Below are 22,176 nucleotides of genomic sequence, written 5' to 3' on the forward strand. Positions count from 1 at the left end.
CGTCGTGTCACCAGCGCATGTACTGTCTGCGCCACACGCCGTGTATCAGCATGGTTTCCCTACTGCGCCACAATATTCGTCGCCTTACCTGCATTACACACAAGCACAGTGTGTACCACCACTAACATCTGTTATGTCTTACCCTCAAATGGCATACCAACAGCATGGCTTTACTCATCCATCTTCAAGCTATTATGGACACCAAGCTACTAACCTGCCTAATCTGTCTTTGACACCTGCGACTCCTATGATGATTACAGATCAACAATTGATGCAGATTCTCAGTGCCGTTCGAGCGCCATCAGCATCCTCTGGTAACTTGTCACGGTGTACTGCACGATTTAATGGAACGGGTGATGTCCAGATATTCATTGATGCTGTGCTTATCTATAAAGAATGTGTTGGAGTAACTGATGACATGGCTTTGAGAGGTTTGCCTATGCTACTAACAGATTTGGCTGCTACTTGGTGGCAAGGTATAAAGCATCAAGTAGTATACTGGCAAGAAGCTATTACCCTGCTGCAACAAACTTATGGAGCACTCCTGCCGCCCCATAAGGTGTTTCGTCGGCTGTTTAGTAAGGAACAGGGGGAGGAGCCAACGGACATATTTGTGTGTCATGCTCGGGCTCTCATTGGACAATTACCGCCTGAAACTTTGTCTGAAGAAACACAGCTGGATATGGTCTATGGCTTGTTGCATCGACGTATTAGAAAGAAAATTGGTCGTACGACATTTAAAACGTTTGCGGAGATGTTGGAACTTACCAGACGTGTGGAAGAACTGCTTGACGAGGGCCATCCTGAGAGGATCATTGAGACACTTACCTCACAGCCTTCTGTTTCTGCCGAGCCTGCTTCTTTGGTACCACCTGCTACGCCTGCTCCCAACGCGCCATCTACTACAAGAAGTAGATCCAAACCGCGCTGCTCCTACTGCAAACAATTTGGTCACCTGAAAGATGCCTGTCCGAAATTATTGAAGAATAGCAAGACTCCTGCTGCTACGAATACCGGTGCTTCGCCGCGCCCTACGCCATCCGTATCATGCTTCGGATGTGGTGCGCCCGGCGTTATACGCTCTAATTGTTCGACGTGCCGTAACTTGAAGCCGGAGCCGTCTTCGCCTTCTTCTACAACTGCGTTTCAATCTGTCGCCGCTTTAGGGAACATAACTGACTCGCGTCAGAGACCTATGATGTCTATCGTTGTATATGGTGCTGAAGGCACTGCATTATTAGACACTGGTGCTAAACACTCAGTTGCTAGTGATAGTTTGCATGCTCACTTGTTGGCGCATGGCCACGAGTTTAAGAAAGTAGGGACTAGTATTAAGCTTGCAAATGGTACTGTAAATTCTGGTGTTTTTGATGTCGCCAAGGTAGACGTGAGGGTGCGCGGACTTGTTATACCTACGCAGTTTGTTATATTGCCTGGTGCAAAGGAATCCTTGTTAGGGATGAACTTTATTAAACAGGCTGGCATGGTGCTTAATTTTAATAACGATACTTTTACAATTTTATCTGAATCTAATCCTCAGACCCTTGAGTACGAGCGCAATGATCGTGGGATTACAACGTGTTCGTCCGTCGATCTCCGAGAAGAGGAAGGTCTTCTTTTGTCTTTGCCTGATAGGTGCCGACTGAACACTCTTTTATTAGAGAACCGAGACATCTTCGAGCCAGGGGGAGGCCCTACAGCTTTTGCAATACACCGTATTGATACAGGTGAGCATGCTCCTATTAGTGTCCCGCCTTATAGAGTGTCACCTGCAAAGAAGGATATTATGAAGAAGGAGATTGAAAACATGTTGGAGGAAGAGATAATTGAAGAAGCCGAGTCGGAATGGGCGTCTCCTGTGGTCATGGTGCCGAAGAAGAACGGCGAGGTACGTTTTTGCGTAGACTATAGGACCCTCAACAATATCACTAAGACGGATAAGTATCCCTTACCTGTGATAGACGACATTCTGCTCTCCACAAAGGCTAACTGTGTTATGTCAACCATCGATCTTAAAGCCGGCTACTGGCAGATCGAAGTCCATCCTGACGACCGAGATAAGACCTCGTTTGTATCACCGTTTGGGACGTTTCGCTTTCGCCGTATGCCATTTGGTCTCAAAAAACTCCCCGGCGACGTTCCAGAGGTTGATGGACCGGTTTAAAGCTGGATTAAAAGGTATAAACGTTGTGGCGTATCTTGACGATATCCTGGTAATCTCTGATGACCTAAAATCTCACCTGGCAGACCTTCAGCGAGTCTTCGAGAGGCTGCGCTTGTTCAACTTGAGGGCGAACCGAGGTAAATGTGTTTTTGCTAGAGAGAGGGTCACTTACCTAGGACACGTGATCTCGATGAAGGGCATAGAGCCTGATCCTGGCAAGGTAGCCGCCGTGCTGTCAAGAGAACCGCCGACGAACCTGAAGGAACTAAGAACCTTCTTGCAGAGTTGCTCGTGGTTCCGTAAGTTCATACCGGATTTTTCTAAGGTCGCGCAGCCTTTAACCAAGCTGACGCGTAAAAATCAACCATGGTTGTGGGAGGACGCGCAAATTAAAGCTTTTGTTGACTTGAGGTCTCGCTTGGCATCAGCTCCGATTCTCCGCCAACCAGATTTTGACGAACCTTTTATATTGAGGACAGACGCAAGTGATTATGCCCTGGGCGCGGTGTTGATGCAAGGCCCAGACTTCAAGTCGGAAAGACCCATTGAATACGCTAGCAGACTCTTAACGAGCGCCGAACGCAATTATACAACAACCGAGAGGGAGGCGTTGGCGGTGGTCTGGGCGTTGGAACGGTTCAGGGGGTATCTTGAAGGGTCGCGGGTCACCGTGGGTACCGATCATCAACCATTGCGATGGTTGCTCTCTGTCAAGACACCCAGCGGACGTCTTGCTCGCTGGGCCATGAAGGTTCAATCGTTCAATTTAGCCATCGAATATACACCAGGTAAGGAGAACGCTATTGCCGATACCTTAAGCCGACCGCCACTGTCAGGTGAAGACTGCAGTGTTTGTTTACTTACGGTCGACTTACCTCATCGTGGAGCCGAGGATATTCGTGCCGCCCAGATGGAAGATCCTGATTGTCAGAAGATCCTGGAAGCGTTTGAAGATCCTACTCGAGCTACGCAGTGGACGGACAAGGGGTTTTATACATCGGAAGGAGTTTTGTATCGCTCAGATCCCGATGGTGAGTCTGACGAACCACTTTTATATCTCCCGCTGTCCCTGCGCGAACCTGTGTTGAAGGAACTACACGATGCTGCTACTGCTGGTCATCCAGGTATTGAACGAACGCTTCTGAAACTTAAAGAAAAGTATTATTTCTCGAATATGCGACATTTTGTGACTCGCTACGTTAAAGCATGCGAGTTGTGTCAAAAGTATAAGGCTACTAACCTGAAACCCGCAGGTTTGTTACAGACCCCCACGCCTCAGCAGCGCTTCGAAGTGCTGGCTATTGATCTGTTTGGACCGCTACCGGAGAGTACGAACGGTGAGCGTTGGATCTTCTTAGTCGAAGATGTAGCTAGTCGATGGGTAGAGATTTTTCCATTGAAGGATTCTACTGCAGAGACGTGCGCCAAGGTGTTAGTGGAGGAGGTCTTTCTGCGATATGGATTGCCACGGAGGGTGATTTCTGATAATGGGGTGCAATTTGTATCCTCCATCATGCAGAAGGTAATGTTAGCTTTTAATATAAACCAGAGTTTGACACCGTTGTACCACCCCGAAGCAAACCCCGCGGAACGGAAAAATCGGGAGATGAAGCAGATGATCGCCATACTTCTGAATGCAGAGGACGATCATCGGAATTGGCCTAGTAAGGTTCCAGTGGTGCGTTTTGCCCTTAATCACGCACCAAATCAAGGAACTGGTAAGTCTGCTGCCTATCTGACCTTTGCCCGCGAGATGCGTGCGCCTGTGGATCTGGCTTATGATATTCGTCAGGTAGTAGAAAATGAAAATTACTTACCTCAGATCACCCCGTATTTGAGTCAGTTCGCTAAGGAATTGGATGAGGTGAACGCCCGTATCCAGAATGAACAGGAGCGTCGGAAGAATGCTGCTGATGTTAGTCGTCGTCCGGGACCGGAATATCGTATAGGTGATCATGTGTTAGTGGAGTCGCATGTCCAGAGTAATGCCGCACGAGGGTTCACGACTAAATTCGCTCCTAGAAGGGAGGGTCCCTTCATAATTGGTAAAGTTGTCAGTCCCACTACTTACGAACTGAAGGATAAGGAGGACCGCATTGTAGGCAAGTATCATGCCAGTGCTGTGGTTCCGTTCGTTGGAACTGATGTAGAGGTAGTTTCGAGGAAGAACCGTGGTCGACCTCGTCGTGCCAAGTCTCGCACGGGACGTGTACGAGGCTTGGAGGGGGAGACTATAGCGAGTAAAATAAACGCGCCACCTATTGGTGCTAATCGCGCGCCAAATAAGCGCACTGTCCGCCCGCCCGCTCGCTACCGCTCGCCATAGTTTTGTTGTTAATATTGTTAATTTGATTATTCACTGATTTATTTTACAGTATTCTTTATATTTTATAGTTTAACTTCTTGAGTAAATAACTAAACAGTGCAAAGTGTTTTTATTTGAAGGACGGCTATATTAGTTCATTATTTAATAAAATTTTAGTTCATGTAGCCTAACCCAACACGGGTCGATGAAATAATATTTGTCCATGATAATTATGCACTGTGCAAAATTGATAGTACAATTTCTAACAAATACTTAAGAGTAAAAGATTTGAAAGTAATTAGATAGATTACAAAAGATATACCTATACTTTTTTGAATTTATTAATTTAAAGCATTTTTAATTCGCCTGCTTTATTTTATTTACCCCCATACAACCATTTCATTTATTAGTAATACGAATAAGAACAAGGCATATTTAATTACTGGATTACTCGAAAATTTTAATTGTATAATATTTTACAAAAATCACTTCACGCCGCCGGCGCCGACCCTAAAAAGCCGGCGCACCGCCGCCGCCGGCAAATTTTGGGTCGGCTCCGACCTCTAGTCACCATAACCGATCATGGGATACTACTTACTACCTTTACAATCTACGAACCAACGAAACGAACACACACGAAGAACCGAAGAACCAATCAAGAACTCACTGCAAATTTCTTATTCCATCCATTCCATTCATTCGATCATTCGTTTGAAAATTGTCATCGTGATTGCTTGTATCAAGCGTTGTTGTTTATTTTTGTAAAGTATTAATTACGCAAATAATACCCTTGTTCCTTATCAAAAAGAATGGGCTGTTTGTGTTAATAATTTGCGTCTGCCTAACGTAATTTAAATACAGTAAGACACGCGTGGTAGTGATAAATCAATTTCTTATTGTAACTTATGTTTCCTTCCTGTCTTTGTTTGAAACTTATAAAAATGGAAGTGAATATCATCGCTTTATTTATATTAGGTTGTATAAGTCCGACCTTTATGTATAAGCCAGTAGTTTTAATTCATGGAATCATGACTGGGAGTGGCAGTATGGAGATGATATCACATAGGATTCAAGAGGTAAAACTTTTTCTTAATTTATTTATGTCCGTATTTATAATAATTTCTATGTTGTCCCTGATTTAGCATAAAACTTCCTCCTAAAAACAATCTTGACTCTTGAAACTTAAATGTTTTGAAAACATTCCTAAACCTTCCAGAAACATCCAGGCACAAAGATATACAACGTAAACAGGTTCGAGAGCTGGTCCAGTCTAGAGACGATGTGGCATCAGGTGCTAGAGATAGGACTGGATATAGCCAACATATCCTCGATGCATCCCGAGGGTATCAATCTTGTAGGTGAGTAATTATAGTGTCCTAGAGCCATCCACGACTTTTATCTATGCTTGTATCTTTATAAATTAAAGCCTATGTGTTATTTGGATCTATTAGCTATCTTACCGTGAAGTTTCATAGACATCTGGCTAGTAGCTTTTTGTGAAAGAGTAACAAATTGTCACTGATGCCGCAAACTGACATAGGTATCAGCAATTTTTTGCGAAATTGATTTGCATCTTGTACAATTGTCTATAAGACACAAATCACTTTATAGCAAAGTCAGCCACGAAATGTCCTCACAAATTTTCATGTTTATTACATGAATATAGTTTAAAACCTTTATTTATAAGGAAAATGTTACTACTATTAGGTTATATAGGAAAATATCTGCCCAGCAATGGTAACTGATAAACTATTATTAAATTTAGTATAACAAGGCTTTGAACACCAGATAACTTGATCATGTCAGTCTCAATAGTGAGAGAGTGTCTATATTGCTCAGTCAGTATTGGTTTATTTAGAAAAGTTTTACAGTTTCACACAAAACAGTCCTTACATTATCAAATTACAAGAAAAAATACATGACAAAAAGTTTACAGTTCATGAATCAGCAAGTCTCGGGGCTTTGAACTTGTTTTTACAAGGTTATGAACATTTAAAAGTATTAGTTGTATGTAGGTACCTAAATGCTGGCTTTTCTTTGTACTTAGGTAAAACATTTTGTTTGTATAATATTTTACCTATGTATAAATTCAACATTGTTATGTTTTTCAATAATATGTAATAATTCAATTCATAATAAACTTCTTGTTATATCATTGTTATTTATTATGATGGTGGTCAGTCATTCTGTTCTCACAATACAATATTGCTTTATAAACAATTTTATTTAAATATTTAATCCATTGAATAATAATATTTTAGTTAATTATTAGCACACCTCAGACATACTCTATACAACAATGGAAAACAACCGCACCGCCGCCGGTGAGGTCGGTATCAGGATCCCCAACCCACCAGTAATGGACCACCATGTTAGAAAACATAAAACCCAGACATACTTAATAACATTAGCATCACGCCTGTGACCTCGAAGGGGTAGGCAGACGTGTTTTTGAAAAATCACATTCAGATGTGATTTTTGTTAACAAAACCTCACAATTGACAAGCTGGTTTCAATCCAGGTACATAATTATGGTCGTAATGTTTACCCTGATTGAAATTAATTAAGAGAAATCGGGGTTTTGGTGAAGGAACTCACATCTGAATGTGATTAGATAATTTATTTTTAAGTAAAAAAGAGAGTGTGAATTTTCAATATGCCTCTAACGTGGTTTTCTTTATAAGATTACGATATCATCAGCATCTCCCTAGCATTATCCCGTTTTTGCGGGTCTCCTTACCTAACCTGAAGATTTTTTACAGAAGTGACCGCCTGTCTGACCTTCCTACTAGAAAATGCAATCCCGACTCGAGATCGCAAATTCGAGATCCCGCGGGATTGGAAATATAAATCCGGCAAGATCCCGAAATTTTCGAAAACACAAACCTTTATTCTTCAATATTACTAACTAAATAATTAAGTTTAGTTCGTAAATAAGCATAAGTAGTCAAAAAAAAAGTACAACTCAAGGAGATTCGCCCAATCCCGTCAATCTCGAACGGGATCTCGTCATATTATGCTTCGGGATTGATCCCGAACGGCTCTCCTATTATTAGACGAGATCTGGCGAGATCGGGATCCCTTGAGATCGGGATTGCACTTACCCACGAAGAAAAATCCAGCCCAATACAGGCGACGATATACGCAGACTTTTTAATATTAATTAAAATTTGATTTCAATGAATTCCAGGTTATTCCCAAGGAGGCTTGTTGGCTCGAGGGATCGTGCAGACCTTCCCAAACCTGACTGTCAGTACCTTCATCTCGCTTAGCTCTCCGCAGGCTGGGCAGTATGGAGGTATGCATGCTTTTCATTAGTTCTTCGAGTCTAGTGTGTGTAGCGATAGTGATTATCTATAGCATCGGGTCAACATTATTGATACTATCCATAAGATGAAGATTCCACTGCCCACACGGATATGGCGGTGGATTGGTCATGTCCTTTGACGACCTGTGGTCCAGTCCTTGAGCATTGTGCTCACGATCCGGAGGTCCCGGGTTCGAATCTCGGTGGGGACTAATCACAAAAATCACTTTGTGATCCCTAGTTTGGTTAGGACATTACAGACTGATCACCTAATTGACCAAAAGTAAGATGATCCGTGCTTCGGAAGGCACATTAAGCTGTTGGTCCCGGCTACTACTTACTGATGTAAGTAGGCAGTCGTTACATGAGTCATGTCTGGGGCCTATGGCGGCTCAATAATAACCCTGTCACCAGGGTTGATGGGGTTGGTAATTCCACCTCACAACCCACACGATAGAAGAAGCTAACGAAACGTTATTTGCGTGGTTTGCTAGGCCATTTTATCAAATTATCAATATTGTTCTAATGCTACGGGTTTGAATCCCGGCACGGGCTTTAAACAACTGTCGACGTTGTGCATAAAAAAAAATAGTTAAAACAATGGTCTGGATTTTAAAAGAAAATTTGGTCTTACAAACAACAAAACATAAACAGCCTATATACGTCCCACTGCTGGGCACAGGCCTCCCCTCAATCAACCGGAGGGGTCATGGAGCATACTCCACCACGCTGCTCCACTGCGGGTTGGTAGAGGTTTTTACGGCTAATAGCCCGGACCAACGGCTTAACGTGCCCTCCGAAGCACGGAATCATCTTACTTTTTCAGACAATCGGGTGATTCAAGCCTGAAAGTATCAAACAAAGGACAGTCTTACAAAGTGATTTCGACAATGTCCCCATCGGGAATCGAACCCAGACTTTCAGATCGTGAGCCTAACGCTCTAACCACTAGACCACGGAGGCTGTTCAAATTTAGTTTTACGACTTTATTTTTTTTTTCTATATTTTCAGCGGGATTCCTCCACTTAGTCTTCCCAGGTCTAGTCAAAGAGACCGCCTACGAGCTCTTCTACTCCCGGGTTGGGCAGCACACGTCGGTGGGCAACTATTGGAACGACCCCTACCATCAGTCGTTGTATGAAACCTATAGTGTCTACTTGCCTTATATCAATAATCATGTGCAGTAAGTATTATTTAATTACATAACACGATAAGTTAGATGTACAGTCATGAGCAATATAACGTACCTACTTTTGGACTCTGTCGCACTAACATATTTGACATTTAGTGAGACTTCCAGTTCAATTTGGCAAAAAAGTTAATGTGACATGGTACCAAACTGTATATATACATTATTAATGCACGTGACCGTACGTCCATTACAAGATGAACTAACTACCCACACCTCACCAAGCTATCTGTTAGATCAACGTGATAGGCCATGAGCCGTATCGCCGCATATAAATTAATAACTCATTGGTCTTCATCTTCTATCGTGTGGGTTGTGAGGTAAATTACCAACCTCATCAACCCTGGTGTAAGGGTTACTATTGAGCCGCCATAGGCCCCTGACATGACTCATGTAACGACTACGTACTTACATAAGTAAGTAGTAACCGGGGTCAACAGCTTAATACTTTCGGACAATCTGGTGAGCAGCCAGTAATGTTCTAAGTAAACTAGGGATCACAAAGTGATTTTTGTGATATGTCCCCACCGAGATTCGAACCCGGGACCTCCGGATCGTGAGCCCTACGCTCAACCACTGGACCACGGAGGCCGTTAACTCATTGGTGCAAGTCCGATACCGGAGATCGAACCGGCGTTCCCCGATTGTAAAGCAAGCCGGTATACCACAGGAGCACAGTGACTATTATTATTTCTTTATCTATTCAAAATATGTGAAACTATTTTAATCTAAATGAGGTACTTTCCAATCGACGTTCCCTTAACACACGATAGATGGCGTTCACTTTTAACGCGATAATTTATCAATTTTCTCGTTTCGGGTACATAATTATTCGAAATTTAATGTAATGGCAGAAGCATAAATATAAAACTAATTGTTGCTTGATATTTGAATCACATTATGTATAGAATGATGTGCTTCTCTTTATTTTGATAGAATAATAATGGGTGGAAGTTGTATTTGTACCTTGGTGTAATAAAAATGGTCATCATTTATACCCAAAAACAAAGATAAAAAAGATGCATAATTATGACTGTTATCCATGAAATTAGAAGGTTAAAGTGATAATAAAAAATGAACCTAATTAAAGTAATTTATCGTTTGCCTATGGAAATAGTCAGTTAAGAAAAGAGGTCAGAGTGTCACCTTTAGATTTGAGGAGAGGACAAAATACCGGTTATAAATAACTACTTCAACATGTGAACATATTATGCTCAAGTGAAAGTAGTTGGCAAATTTCGAGCTTCTGTCAAGCGGTTCCATGGTGTAATGGTTAGCACTCTGGACTCTGAATCCAGCGATCCGAGTTCAAATCTCGGTGGAACCTGACTTTTTGAATTTTTATTTTTGTTTATCTTTTTATTTTCTTTATCGTGCCCTAGTTTTATAAGGTCAATAAATAGTTTATTTATATTTAGTCATTTGTCATTGACGTCATTTTATTGCAAATTACTATGACAATCTTATCGTCATTCGTTTCTGTTATTATGACTAAAAAATATCCCTGAGATAATAAATAATATTATTATGATTTAACGACGTTGTTAAAGAAATAATAATTTTAAATAAAGTACCTACATTACTTTCCATACTTACATTATTTGGCATGAATGCTAAATACAGATCTTAATGTGACAAAAAGGTTTTCCGTTTTCTATTTAAGTTATTTATGAATTTGAATAAAGAAAATGTAATAATAAGTGCGACATTTTGTCACGTTTTCTATGACGTCACAGGTTGCTTTTTCGTACAAATTCCATAGTAATTTCGTGTTTTGACGTTGAATAAAAAGTAACTGATATGACTAGTTGGGAACTACCCTATTCTGTGGAGTTATAATTTTTTTATAAATAAAAATTAAAGGACTTTCATACGCCGCTTCTCCTTAGCCGTAATATATTCCGAAGCGATTAATTGTAAGATTGTAGACAAAACTGATATAGAATCTTGTCTTCCAACAAGTGTCATCCATCGTCATGGCGTTATCCCGTTCCTCACAGGGACCCCTTAGGTAGTTTATCTGAAGTTTTGACAGGTCCGGTTTTTTACAGAAGCTACTGCCTGTCTGACCTTCCAACCAGATGGGAAAACCAGCCCAAATACAGGTTAAGTCAACCTCTGAAGTCTGAAGATGTGGGTTTCCTCACGATGTTTTCCTTCACCGCCGATGATAATTGTTTAAGATTCAAACATGAATTGGAAAACAATTTCGAAATTCATTGGTTTAGGCCCATGCTGGATTTGAACCAGCGCTCTCGCAAAGAGAGTCAAATTAAACATTCTTCCATCTAGGCTACCTCGGCTGGACAAGAATCTCTTATAAATTATAATATCAATGAGTTAAACTCTTCTTCTTATCGTGTGGGTTGTGAGGTGGAATACCAAACTCATCAACCCTGGGGTCAGGGTTATTACTGAGCCGCAAAAGGCCCCTGACATGGCTCATGTTACGACTACATATAATCATATCAGTAAGTAGTAACCGGGACCAAGGGCTTAACGTGCCTTCCGAAGCACGGATCATCTTACTTTCAGACAATCAGGTGATCAGCCTGTAATGTCCTAACCAAACTAGGCATCACAAAGAGATTTTTGTGATTCTTATGTCCCCACCGGGATTCCAACCCGGGACCTCCGGATCGTGAGCACAACGCTCAACCACTGAACCACGGAGGCCGTTATATGGGTTAATTATTTTTCATCATTTCCAGGTCAGCAAAATCAAATGACTTCAAATCGAATCTCCTAAGAATAAAGAGGCTGGTTCTAATAGGTGGTCCTGATGATCAAGTCATTACTCCTTGGCAAAGCAGGTGAGATATAAACATAGGTGAGGTGTGTAGTATTAAACAGAAAGACCAATTAGTTCAGTACAATTATATTATTGATTATATTTCAATAAGATAACATGTTACAATCGTCACAATGCGCGGTACGAATTAGATCTGTCGAAGTACGTAAGCTTTCTGTGACGTACATTGGTATAGTGATGTATCAGTCGATATTAGGTCGATCGATTATTTTCTATCTAACAGTAGTAACATGAAAGAAGCTAAAGCTAAGCTAGTGGCCCCGATTCCTGCAGACACCGCCTAATTTTATTTTAAGTTATACCTGTCATTTTCATATCCGTCAAAAAGGAAAGGGACGGATGATTCACAGCTCTTAATTTTAGGAAGAATGAGTAAATGAATGAATAACCCGGGCGAATCAAAAAGGTACGTCGCTGGTATGCAATCCGTTTGACGTGCTGCCTACTTAACTGTGTCGGGTTATTGACTGATGTAAATTTTTTAGACGGTTGGTTTAGATTTGTGCTTAACTTTGTGACGTGTGTTCCATAAATTTTATGCTTGTCGATTACCCGTCCCTTTCCTTTTCGGCGGATAAGAAAATGACAGATATAACTTAAAATAAAATTAGATGGTATTTACAGGAATTAGCACCAATCTGAAGCTAAGTTTAAAACAGTATCTAGTAGACAAAAGTTTTTATACTCTGCAGGAGTTTTTTAATGATTAGTTGTTTACTTTTATGTCTAAATTATGTATACTTGTTCTTATTTATTATGTTTAAGCCTAAAAACTTTGCTGTAGCTCTCCTTTAAATTGTTGCGCCCAATCCGGGTCCATATGTGTTACTTACCTTATATTCCTCATGCTGGGAGGCGCAAGCAAGCCAGCGCCCGGAGTGGAGACGCCTTGTTCAACAAAAGGTGTCTGACTTCGAAAAAGAAAGAAGGTCAGATCTGGATAGAAAACGTGATGATCTGAAAGCCCGACCACCTGCGGCAATCACCTATAATTACGTAGGGGGTGTGCTGACGTGTCCAAAATGTGGGCGCACGTTTTCACATAAAATTGGCTATACGAGCCATCACAGAGCACACCAGAGAGCAGACTTACCAAGCTCTTGAATGGCAACCGTCAATGAATCCACCAGCTGCTGTCGCTGTAGTCGAAATCGACTGTGAAGCATCATCATCACCTTATATTACCAACCTCCTACCACGTGGAACGCAATAAATGATATGATTATGATTAAAGAAGCCGGCTATTCGATCATTTACCTTACATTCCACAATAAGAGTTGAATCTATAATTATATTATAGACTAGCTTTTGCCCGCGACTTCATCCGCGTGGCGTGTACAGGTTTACATTTTTTCATATAAATGTTTTTTCCCGCTAACTCCCGTTCCCGTGGGAATTTTGCAATATCCTGTTGCAACTAAGCTTTAAGTTTACTAAGGTACCCGCATGCCAAATTTCGAGCGTCTAATTTAAGCGGTTTAGATTTTTCATACAAAAGGATTTTCCCGCTAATTCCCGTTCCCGTGGGAATTACGGGAATTCCTTTCTTAGTGCACCTCTACGGTACCTAAGTTACGTCCCTTCCAAATTTCAAGTGCCTACGTTTAGCCGTTTAGGCTGTGCGTTGATATGTCAGTCAGTCAGTTTCTTCTTTTATATATTTAGATATATTGTTTTGTTTTTTCAGTCAATTCGGGTACTACGGCGCGAATGAAACAGTGATAGAGATGAAAGAGCAAGCGATATACGTTGAAGACCGTATAGGCCTCCGTACGTTGGACAAAACCGGACGACTCCACATAGTCACTGTTCCTGGCGTCAACCATTTCAGTTGGCATATGAATGTTACCATCGTCGATGACTGTTTGTTACCATATTTAGATTAAAAACGAATGGGGTCGATTTTAAAGTTCGTTCGATTGCTGAATCGAATTGGATGCTGATCCAGTATTCAGTAAAAAGGGATATAAAATACTTCTGATATCACATAATAGGGTAGATGACTGGGTCAAAGACACATAACGTAAGCTCACGACTATAACCCAATTGGGGTAGTTCCCAGAGTTACATCCATCGCAAGATGAACTAAGTACCCACACCTCACCGAACTTACTGTTAAACCAAAGTGATAGGTCGGTGAAAGGTAAATTATAAAATTCTAACCTAGAAATAGAAGCCAATTTATGATCAAAAATAATCCGCATTTTTTGTTTTGACTTATTTACGAATTTTAATTATGAATTACGCAAGAATGAGTACGACTTTTGACTATGTTCATTGATGACGTCACTTGTTGTATTCTCATACAAGGCCATAATTAAATGAGCCGTTTTGACGTTTCGAAAAAAGAATCTTATTTGACTTGGTTGTCATCTAACCTATTATGGTATACACCTACTATTGTAACTTTTTATGATCGGCAATCGCTATTACACTTTGGAAAAAATATTTGCAATGTTAAAGAGCTATCTGGTAGCAATAAAGTGAAACGTGCAAATTGCCAAAATCAATGGTTGTGAATTGAATTTCGAATGATGACCATTAAGATCTAAAGCTATACTGTTTTTGTCGGATTGTAGTCCTGAAAGCGCAACATAGGTGGCCAACTAATATAAGTAAAAACGCACGGACAGAAATTCACGCACCTAGTTCCTATTGAGATAGGCAAGGAGAGGTCTTCAGAAGGAATTTGGTTGGTTCTTGACCGTATTGAATGCATACAAGAAATAAAGGCCACTCGACTATTCGACGATTAGGTAGCTATTTAGTATAATAACTTTGTGTGTCAAAACTTGGCCTGATAGTGAAGTAGCTTAACGAAATCTCATTTATACATTGGCCCCGATTCCTGCAGATACCTCCTAATTTTACTTTAAGTTATACCTGTCATTTTCTTATCCGCCGAAAAGGAAAGGGACGGATAATTGACAGCTCTTAATTTTAGGAAGAATGAGTAAATGAATGAATAACCCGGGCGAATCAAAAAGGTATCTCGCTGGTACGCAAACCGTTTGACGGGTGCTGTCAACTTAATTCTGTCGGGTTATTGGCCAATGCAATTTTTTTAACGGTTGTTTTAGATTCGTGCTTAAAATTGACGTGTGTTCCATAAATTTTATGCTTGTCGAGTACGCTTCCCTTTTATTTTTGGCGGATAATAAAATGACAGATATAACTTAAAATAAAAGTAGATGGTATTTACAGGAATTAGCACCATTATTTTACTTGTTATGATAGCTACATAGACATAGAATAAAGAATAATACTGCGTATAGAACTGTAACTATCTGCCCCGCACCAAGTCGTATCGGGCGCTGACCTCGCCCACTCTGGGTCTTTCTTTGGTCTAAATGTCCGTAGGAGCGCACCCCGGACACTTCATACAAACAAGCTCTGTACAGTCATGAGCAACTCTAGCCATAGAGGCAGCCAATCAGCTCGCGACACCAAACACTTCAGGACCCCGATACCGACCCCGCCGGCGTGGTCGACAATTTCCCTCATTCAGCATTCCCCATTTGTCCGGCCAAGTAGTTAATGCCATCTGCGGCAAATCTACATACAATAAGTCACGTCAAAAAAAAAGGTGAGTGACATAGAGTAATATAATACAATCAAAAAGTTAGTATTTAGGTATAATTAGTTATTAAGTAGCAAATGACGTTCGTTTTCGGATGTATTTTATGGTGTTTTTTCTAGATCTTTCTACACTTATTATTTGTATCGAATTAAGGCTGTGTAGTATAATGTGCAAATAACATATACCTAATAATTGATTTGACATCATAAAAACCGGTCAAGTGCGAGTCGGGTTTGCGCGGCGTTGGTGCCGTATAAGCTGCCGTAAATTAACAAAGACAATAGTTACATCTAAAGTAGGCTTTGACTTTGCCGTTGAAGAACTATTGTCTCCATACATAGACAAACATAGGTCGCGATTAAACTACTAACTTCAAATAAGCTTTTATTTTTGTGATGGATCAATAAATTCACTTGTGCTGTTAGGCTTTCCTTCTTGACAAATAATATGGAAGTATCCTATCGGTTTTGATTCCTCTGGGAAATGTTAATAATAAGAAATAAAGCTCGAATGATGGTATCTTCGGATTGCGTTGATTTAGAACATTTTCCTCTCAGACGACGCCCTGAGCCGAGGTTCGCGCCCAACTGGGCACCCTCAGGCCTGTTGTCTTAAACGTTGTACCGGGTGAGAGCCTTCAGTGCTCCCCATTTCTCTGGCCAAGTAGTTAATGCCAAATAACTCACGTCAAAAAAAAAGTTGATTTAGATGATCTTTTTTTACTTCAAGGGACCGCAGATATAAGTATTAGATGTTAATTCCAACTGGATACCTTCACGCGGTCCGGAAAAAGTCTTGACAGGCAGACGGCCCGACAGCAGAGTAATCCTATAAGGGTTTTTCCTTTCAAGGTACGGATCCCTAAAACAGTTTCATGACGAAAAAACCTTTTGGGGTTTTATCATTTACTTCGGTTTAAAGAAGGAAAGTTATAAATAGAGGTAGAATTATGATTATAATTATATTGCAGTCAATAATTTTAGTTAACAGTGTTCTATATTGTAAGTAAACCAGTTATGAATTTTATGATATATTGCAAAACTATTATGTGTAAGTATTTCTAACGCTCAACTATATAAAAAAATATGAATGTAAGTTTCAATCGTCAGTAGTTTATTAACAATACTATATGAAATGAGGGATTTTCCAGACTACGTCCCCAAAAGATCTATAGATGGCGCTGTACAGGAGTTGCCTTCATTTAACCTTCTAACTTCATGAATAACAGACATACATATTATGCATCTTTTATCTTTGTTTTTGAGTATAAATAATGACCCTTTTTATTACACCCAGGCACAATACATCTTCCACCCATTATTATTCCGGTCAATAAAAAGAAAAGCTACTGCTAAAAAAAAGCTAAAAAAAAGCCAAAAAGCTATTTTTTTTTTGCTATTGCTTTTTTTATTGCAGGTAGAAACATAATTCTATACATAATCTGAATCAAATATCAAGGTTAAATTATTTTTGTATGTGCTAGTATGTACCCGAGTAATGAGCAAATAGGTAATTATCGCTTTAAATCTGTACAGTACAGCGCCATCTATATTATTTTTGGGGAACATAGCATGGAAAGTCCTTCATTAAATATCAATAATAAGTCGATTTTATATGCTTACTCGAATATGAAATCAATTTCAAAGACATTAGTGTACAAATCTATTAAACATGGGCTGTTTAAATAATTTATTTTACGTAAGCTAGACGTAAGTTTATTGGCGTGTCAAATATATTTTTATATTGTGCAATTTTTGGTGTTTTATTTTATTACATAAGCTTAATGGTGTTTTTGCATCAAGTACCTAGTATTTACATCAACTAAGTACATTCGATATCCATCATTTGAATAATCTCAGCTTTGAGACTTTGATGTCGATGTGTCAGTTCTTATATAAAAACAGGGACTTGAGTTTATGATACCACCCCAAGTCGGACGTCACTTTAGTCTTTTTCTACTAACCGTCATTTATGAGTCGAAACACATCTTCCAGCACCGTGTTTAATCGCGCGATCGCATTTTGTTTGCTCACAGTATAGATTTATCATAGTAAGGCAGCGTTGGTTGACGGCTTCCGTGCCGTGGTTCAATGGTTCAGCGCACTCACGATCCGGAGGTCCTGGTTTCGAATCCCAGTGGGGACATAATCACAAAAATAACTTGTGATTCCTAGTTTGGTTAGGACATTACAGGCTGATCACCTGATTGTCCGAAAGACGTTCCGTGCTTCGGAAGACACGATTAGCCGTTGGTCCCGATTACTACTTACTGATGTAAGTACTAGTCGTTACATGAGTCATGTCAGGGGCCTTTGGCGGCTCAATAGTAACCCTGGCACCAGGGTTGATGAAGTTGGTAATCCACATCTCAACCTACACGATAGAAGAAGATTAGTTGATTCGTACCGCGGTCCGAAACGTCTAAAGACTACCGAAGACACGTCGGACTATCGTCAGACCTGAGAATCAAAAGCCTAAGTCATATTTCCGTTAAATAATGACAAACTCATGCATGTATTACCGTTCTACCTGCCCATATTAGGCTAAGACCACATAACAGATAAGAATCTAAACAAATATTACTCATGAAAACATTATTCATTCATTAAATTTTAGATATTCGTTATCTTGTTCCGTTTGTTATCATAGTTGAGGAAATACCTACTTAAAGGATTAAACTGTGGCCGTACTACTATTATTTATTCTGTGGTATGGCGCCCCCATTGCAAACATTTTGAAGGATGTAAACAAGTCTAAAAGATAGTATTAATAAATTGAGTGATAGAGTGAGGGAAACCACCCTCCGGACTCGTGGTCACACCAGGTTGTCACACATGATAAGAGAGAGATGTGATGTAAAAGATGATATTGTTGTGACTAAGATTGAGAAGGGAATATTAAGTTGATTTGGACACGTAGAGCGGATGAAGGATAAGGATTAAGTAATCCTATTCGAAAGCAGTATATAAAGCGAAGGTTGGTGATAGGGCTGACAGAGGAAGCCCTTGAAGGACGTGCATTGACCAAATTGGAGATGTCATTAGAAAAGGTTCAGTGCGATGTACTCTGAACCGGCGTGCGTAGTATGAAACGATTGATGAATGTGGAGGAAGCAAGAGAAGTATGTCAGTATGGAACAAATGGAATTCCATAGTCTCTGCTTACCCCGGTGTGAAATAGGCATGAGTTTATGTACTTAGTTATAATGTATGATTTGGATCAGATTATGATAATATATAATTCTATTTTAAGTTATACCCTGTCATTTTATTATCCGCAGAAAATTCATTTTAAAATTAATGAATAACCCGGGCGAATATAGGTAATCTCGCTCATATGAAACTCGTTTGACGTGTGTTATCAACTTAATTCTGGTGGGTTATTGACCAATTTATAACATTTTAAAAGGGTTTTTTTATTTCTGCCTAAAATTGAAGTGTGTTCCACAAATTTTATGCCTGTCGATTACCCGACCCTTTCTTTTTCAGCGAATAAGAATATGACAGGTATAGGTAACTTGAAATAAAATTAGATGGTGTGTACAGGAATCACCATTATCTTTGTTTCTAATCTATAAAAAATCAATACTTATTACCTAGGTGACATGTTTCATATCGGGTATTATTGCAGTAAGATAGGTAGGTACCTATCTACGCACCAGCCTGTCTACTTCGATAATAGGGAACTACCTATAAAAATACGTCAATGGATGCACTTCTGTGATAGTTTATCGCAAACTAAGTATGATGATTAGATACTATTGTTACAGAAAAATCCCTGATTTTGCATATCGGCATAGAACGGCACTATCGGTAGGTAACAGCCACTCTACAATAAGTACTTACCTATTACGATATCATGAGTAAGTAGACTTGATTAGATGTAGCGTATATTATAAGTAGTATGGCCAGATCGAACGGAAATTGATACCAAATATGTATTTATGTGTTTGTTTACGTGATTAATGTAGATTTGCCGCATAATGTCATTACTACTTGACCGAACACAACGATGCACCTATGCCCGCGCTCAACGAAGTCTACCTATAAGTGTGTTTTATTTTTGACGTGGCTTATTGTAGATTTGCCACAGTTGGCAATATAACTACTTGGCCGGACAAATGGGGAGCGCTGAGGGCTCTCACCCGGTACAAAATTTGAGGCAAGCGAGGCAAGCGTTATATCAACTGGGCTACCACGGCTCTAAATCATTCTACACAATATTAATAGTATAAATAACCAATAAAAAGACAATAAAAAGACAAAAAAGACAAAAACTAATAATCACAGGAAGCTCTCGTTCAGAATGTGTAACAAAAAGTAAAGTAATGAATGCGCGTGAGTCACTGCATCTCTTCACAGGAGACGAGCGAGACGGTGGGATCGTATAATTTGCTATGGAGTATGGCCAAAGATTAAGTAGCTTTGGTGTTATGTAGAGCAGCATGTGATTTATACCTATTTTGTAATTTCTTCCTATCGTGTTGGTTTTGAGGTGGAACACCAACCTCATCAACCCTGGTGTCAGGGTTATTAGTGAGCCACCAAAGGCCGTTGACATGGCTCGTGTAACGACTACATACTTACATCAGTAAGAAGTAACCGGGACCAACAGCTTATCGTGCCTTCCGAAGCACGGATCATCTTACTTTCGGACGATCAGGTGATCAGCTTGATGAGAATGTCCGTTCCATAGGTACGTAGGATTAGTCTTTATTTAACATACCTACATAACGTTACGTTAAAACTTTGTACATACAGGAAACATAAAGTTACAGAAACAAAAGAGATATAGTGAGTAGGTACAATAGGTAGGCAATATTAGCATAATAACATTTATCCCATCTGTACCTTACTCTACGACAACAACTTGTTCCCGAGATCGTCAACACAATACAATTCTCCATAACATATTTTAAGCCGATTCTGAGTTTAACATACATTGCCTTATCACTAAGAATTAAATGTATGAACACCCTACCAACTACGCCATGTATACAAACTATTTGAAACAACAAAACGAAACAGTTATTAGACTTCAACCGAAGCAATGACTCATGGTGTAAAGCCTATATGGTACACATTCCAAAGTTATGCAATTAGGTAACAGTTGATGATTCATAGCAAGATGAGTGGCGTAATTTCTCACGGTAAGGCAAAAATGACTAAAATATGTTGATAATTTGATAATCAGGTGATATTTGTACTATGATTCAATTTTGGTAAGCGGTTATGAAAGCAATCATAATGTAATGTTGATAATAAGTAAATATAATATTTAGTCCATTGCCAAAAATAAGGTAGGTGAGGCAAATAGGCAGATTATTTTAGTAGGTTTAGTTACACTTTGAATCGTCATTTTGTACATAACGAATGTCTCATCTGCCTAAAACTGATGCAACCTGTATAGCCGGGGAAAAGAAGCTACAAGAAAACCTCGCCACAGGGCCTTAGACGTTCTGTTAAAAATAAACATAAAATATTGTTATACAGTACGGTCACGAGCATTAATATGTATACACTTTGGTAACATTTCACATAAACTTTTTGAACTGAAAGTTTCACTAAATGTCAAATAATAATAATGTTAGTGCGACAGAGTCCTAAAGTGGGTACATTATATTGATCATGACTGTACCTACCTCGTATATAAAAAAGTTTTTTTTAAAGAATCCTACTGAAGCCGTGGTAGCCTAGTTAGAATAACACTTAACTCTCATTGTGAGGTGGCAGGTTCAAATCCAGCACGGGCCTAAATCATTAATTTTCGAATTTATTATTGGGGTTTCGCCGGTACGTGATGAATTAATTTGTGGGTAATTTTAGCCGGCTTTTCCTTCGGTTTGGAAGGTCAGACAAAAAATATGCGTTTAAGAGCCCTATCTCACTCTACGACCTTACCCCCTGAGCGGAAAGTACATTTTTCTAACTCTACGGTCAACAACTGATTTTCAATTATTCTAACGGAAAGCTCAGTGAGGTGTGGGTACCTATTTAGTGCGTCTTGCGATGATGGAGTACCTCTGACTACCCCAATTGGGATATAGTCGTGACTTTATGTTATTTTATGACTTTTCTTTCCATCTCCTAGCATTATCCTGTTTTTCACAGGGTCCGCTTACCTAACCTGAAGATTTGACAGGTCAGGTTTTTTACAGAAGCGACTGCCTGCCTGACTTTCCAACCCGCGAAGGGAAAACCAGCCCAATACAGGTTAGATACTACATCCGAAAATGCATTTCTCGGGAATGTGGGTTTCTTGACGATGTTTTCCTTCGATCATAACATTTATTTTACTAAAATAAATGAATTATAGTCTCCATCATCATGAAATCAGTAACAAAATTAGATACTTCATTATCTAATTGAAAAAAAAAAAAAAACTAAAATTAAGTATTCTTTTTTTTAAAATGTATGCGTCAAACCTACTGATTTGTATGGAGATTACATACCTCGCAACTTAGGTTGGTATGTAAACAATGAACCATAGTAACAAGTCAATAATGATTAAAGTCTACGCATGACTAAGACATTGATAGTAAACTAAACATATTGATTTCTTAGTAATAAAACTGTATTTTACAGAAGTGGGTATTCGTAAAGCAGGAAATACGGAAGAAGGAAGTTAATGCGATTGATCATATGAATGAGGAAAACTATGGATTCATTGTAGAAACACACCGTAGTGGGCAAAGGCACACACCGGCCACTTCATACAAAAAAACCTCGTTTTACACAGACACTACACATTGACATTATCGTACACGCGTATCTGTGTGTGTGTCGTCTGGCGCCATACGAGTGAAGACTTAAATATGAC

The 22,176-nt window shown here is 39.6% G+C and overlaps 1 protein-coding gene and 1 non-coding gene across 2 annotated transcripts; both read left to right on the forward strand.

Moving 5' to 3' along the window:
- Positions 1-5,168: 5,168 nt before the first annotated feature.
- On the forward strand, positions 5,169-17,108 carry LOC126370823 (lysosomal thioesterase PPT2 homolog). The gene is made up of 6 exons (XM_050015847.1): positions 5,169-5,545; positions 5,686-5,827; positions 7,660-7,767; positions 8,788-8,959; positions 11,677-11,778; positions 13,465-17,108. Exons 1-6 carry the CDS (start codon positions 5,375-5,377, stop codon positions 13,661-13,663), a joined length of 894 nt encoding a protein of 297 aa, XP_049871804.1. The 5' UTR covers positions 5,169-5,374; the 3' UTR covers positions 13,664-17,108.
- Positions 10,221-10,292, forward strand: Trnaq-cug (transfer RNA glutamine (anticodon CUG)). Its single transcript has one exon. It is a non-coding gene; the product is annotated as a tRNA-Gln (tRNA).
- Positions 17,109-22,176: the final 5,068 nt, after the last annotated feature.

Source organism: Pectinophora gossypiella, chromosome 1 (genome assembly GCF_024362695.1).
Source record: "Pectinophora gossypiella chromosome 1, ilPecGoss1.1, whole genome shotgun sequence".
NCBI classification, from domain to species: domain Eukaryota; kingdom Metazoa; phylum Arthropoda; class Insecta; order Lepidoptera; family Gelechiidae; genus Pectinophora; species Pectinophora gossypiella.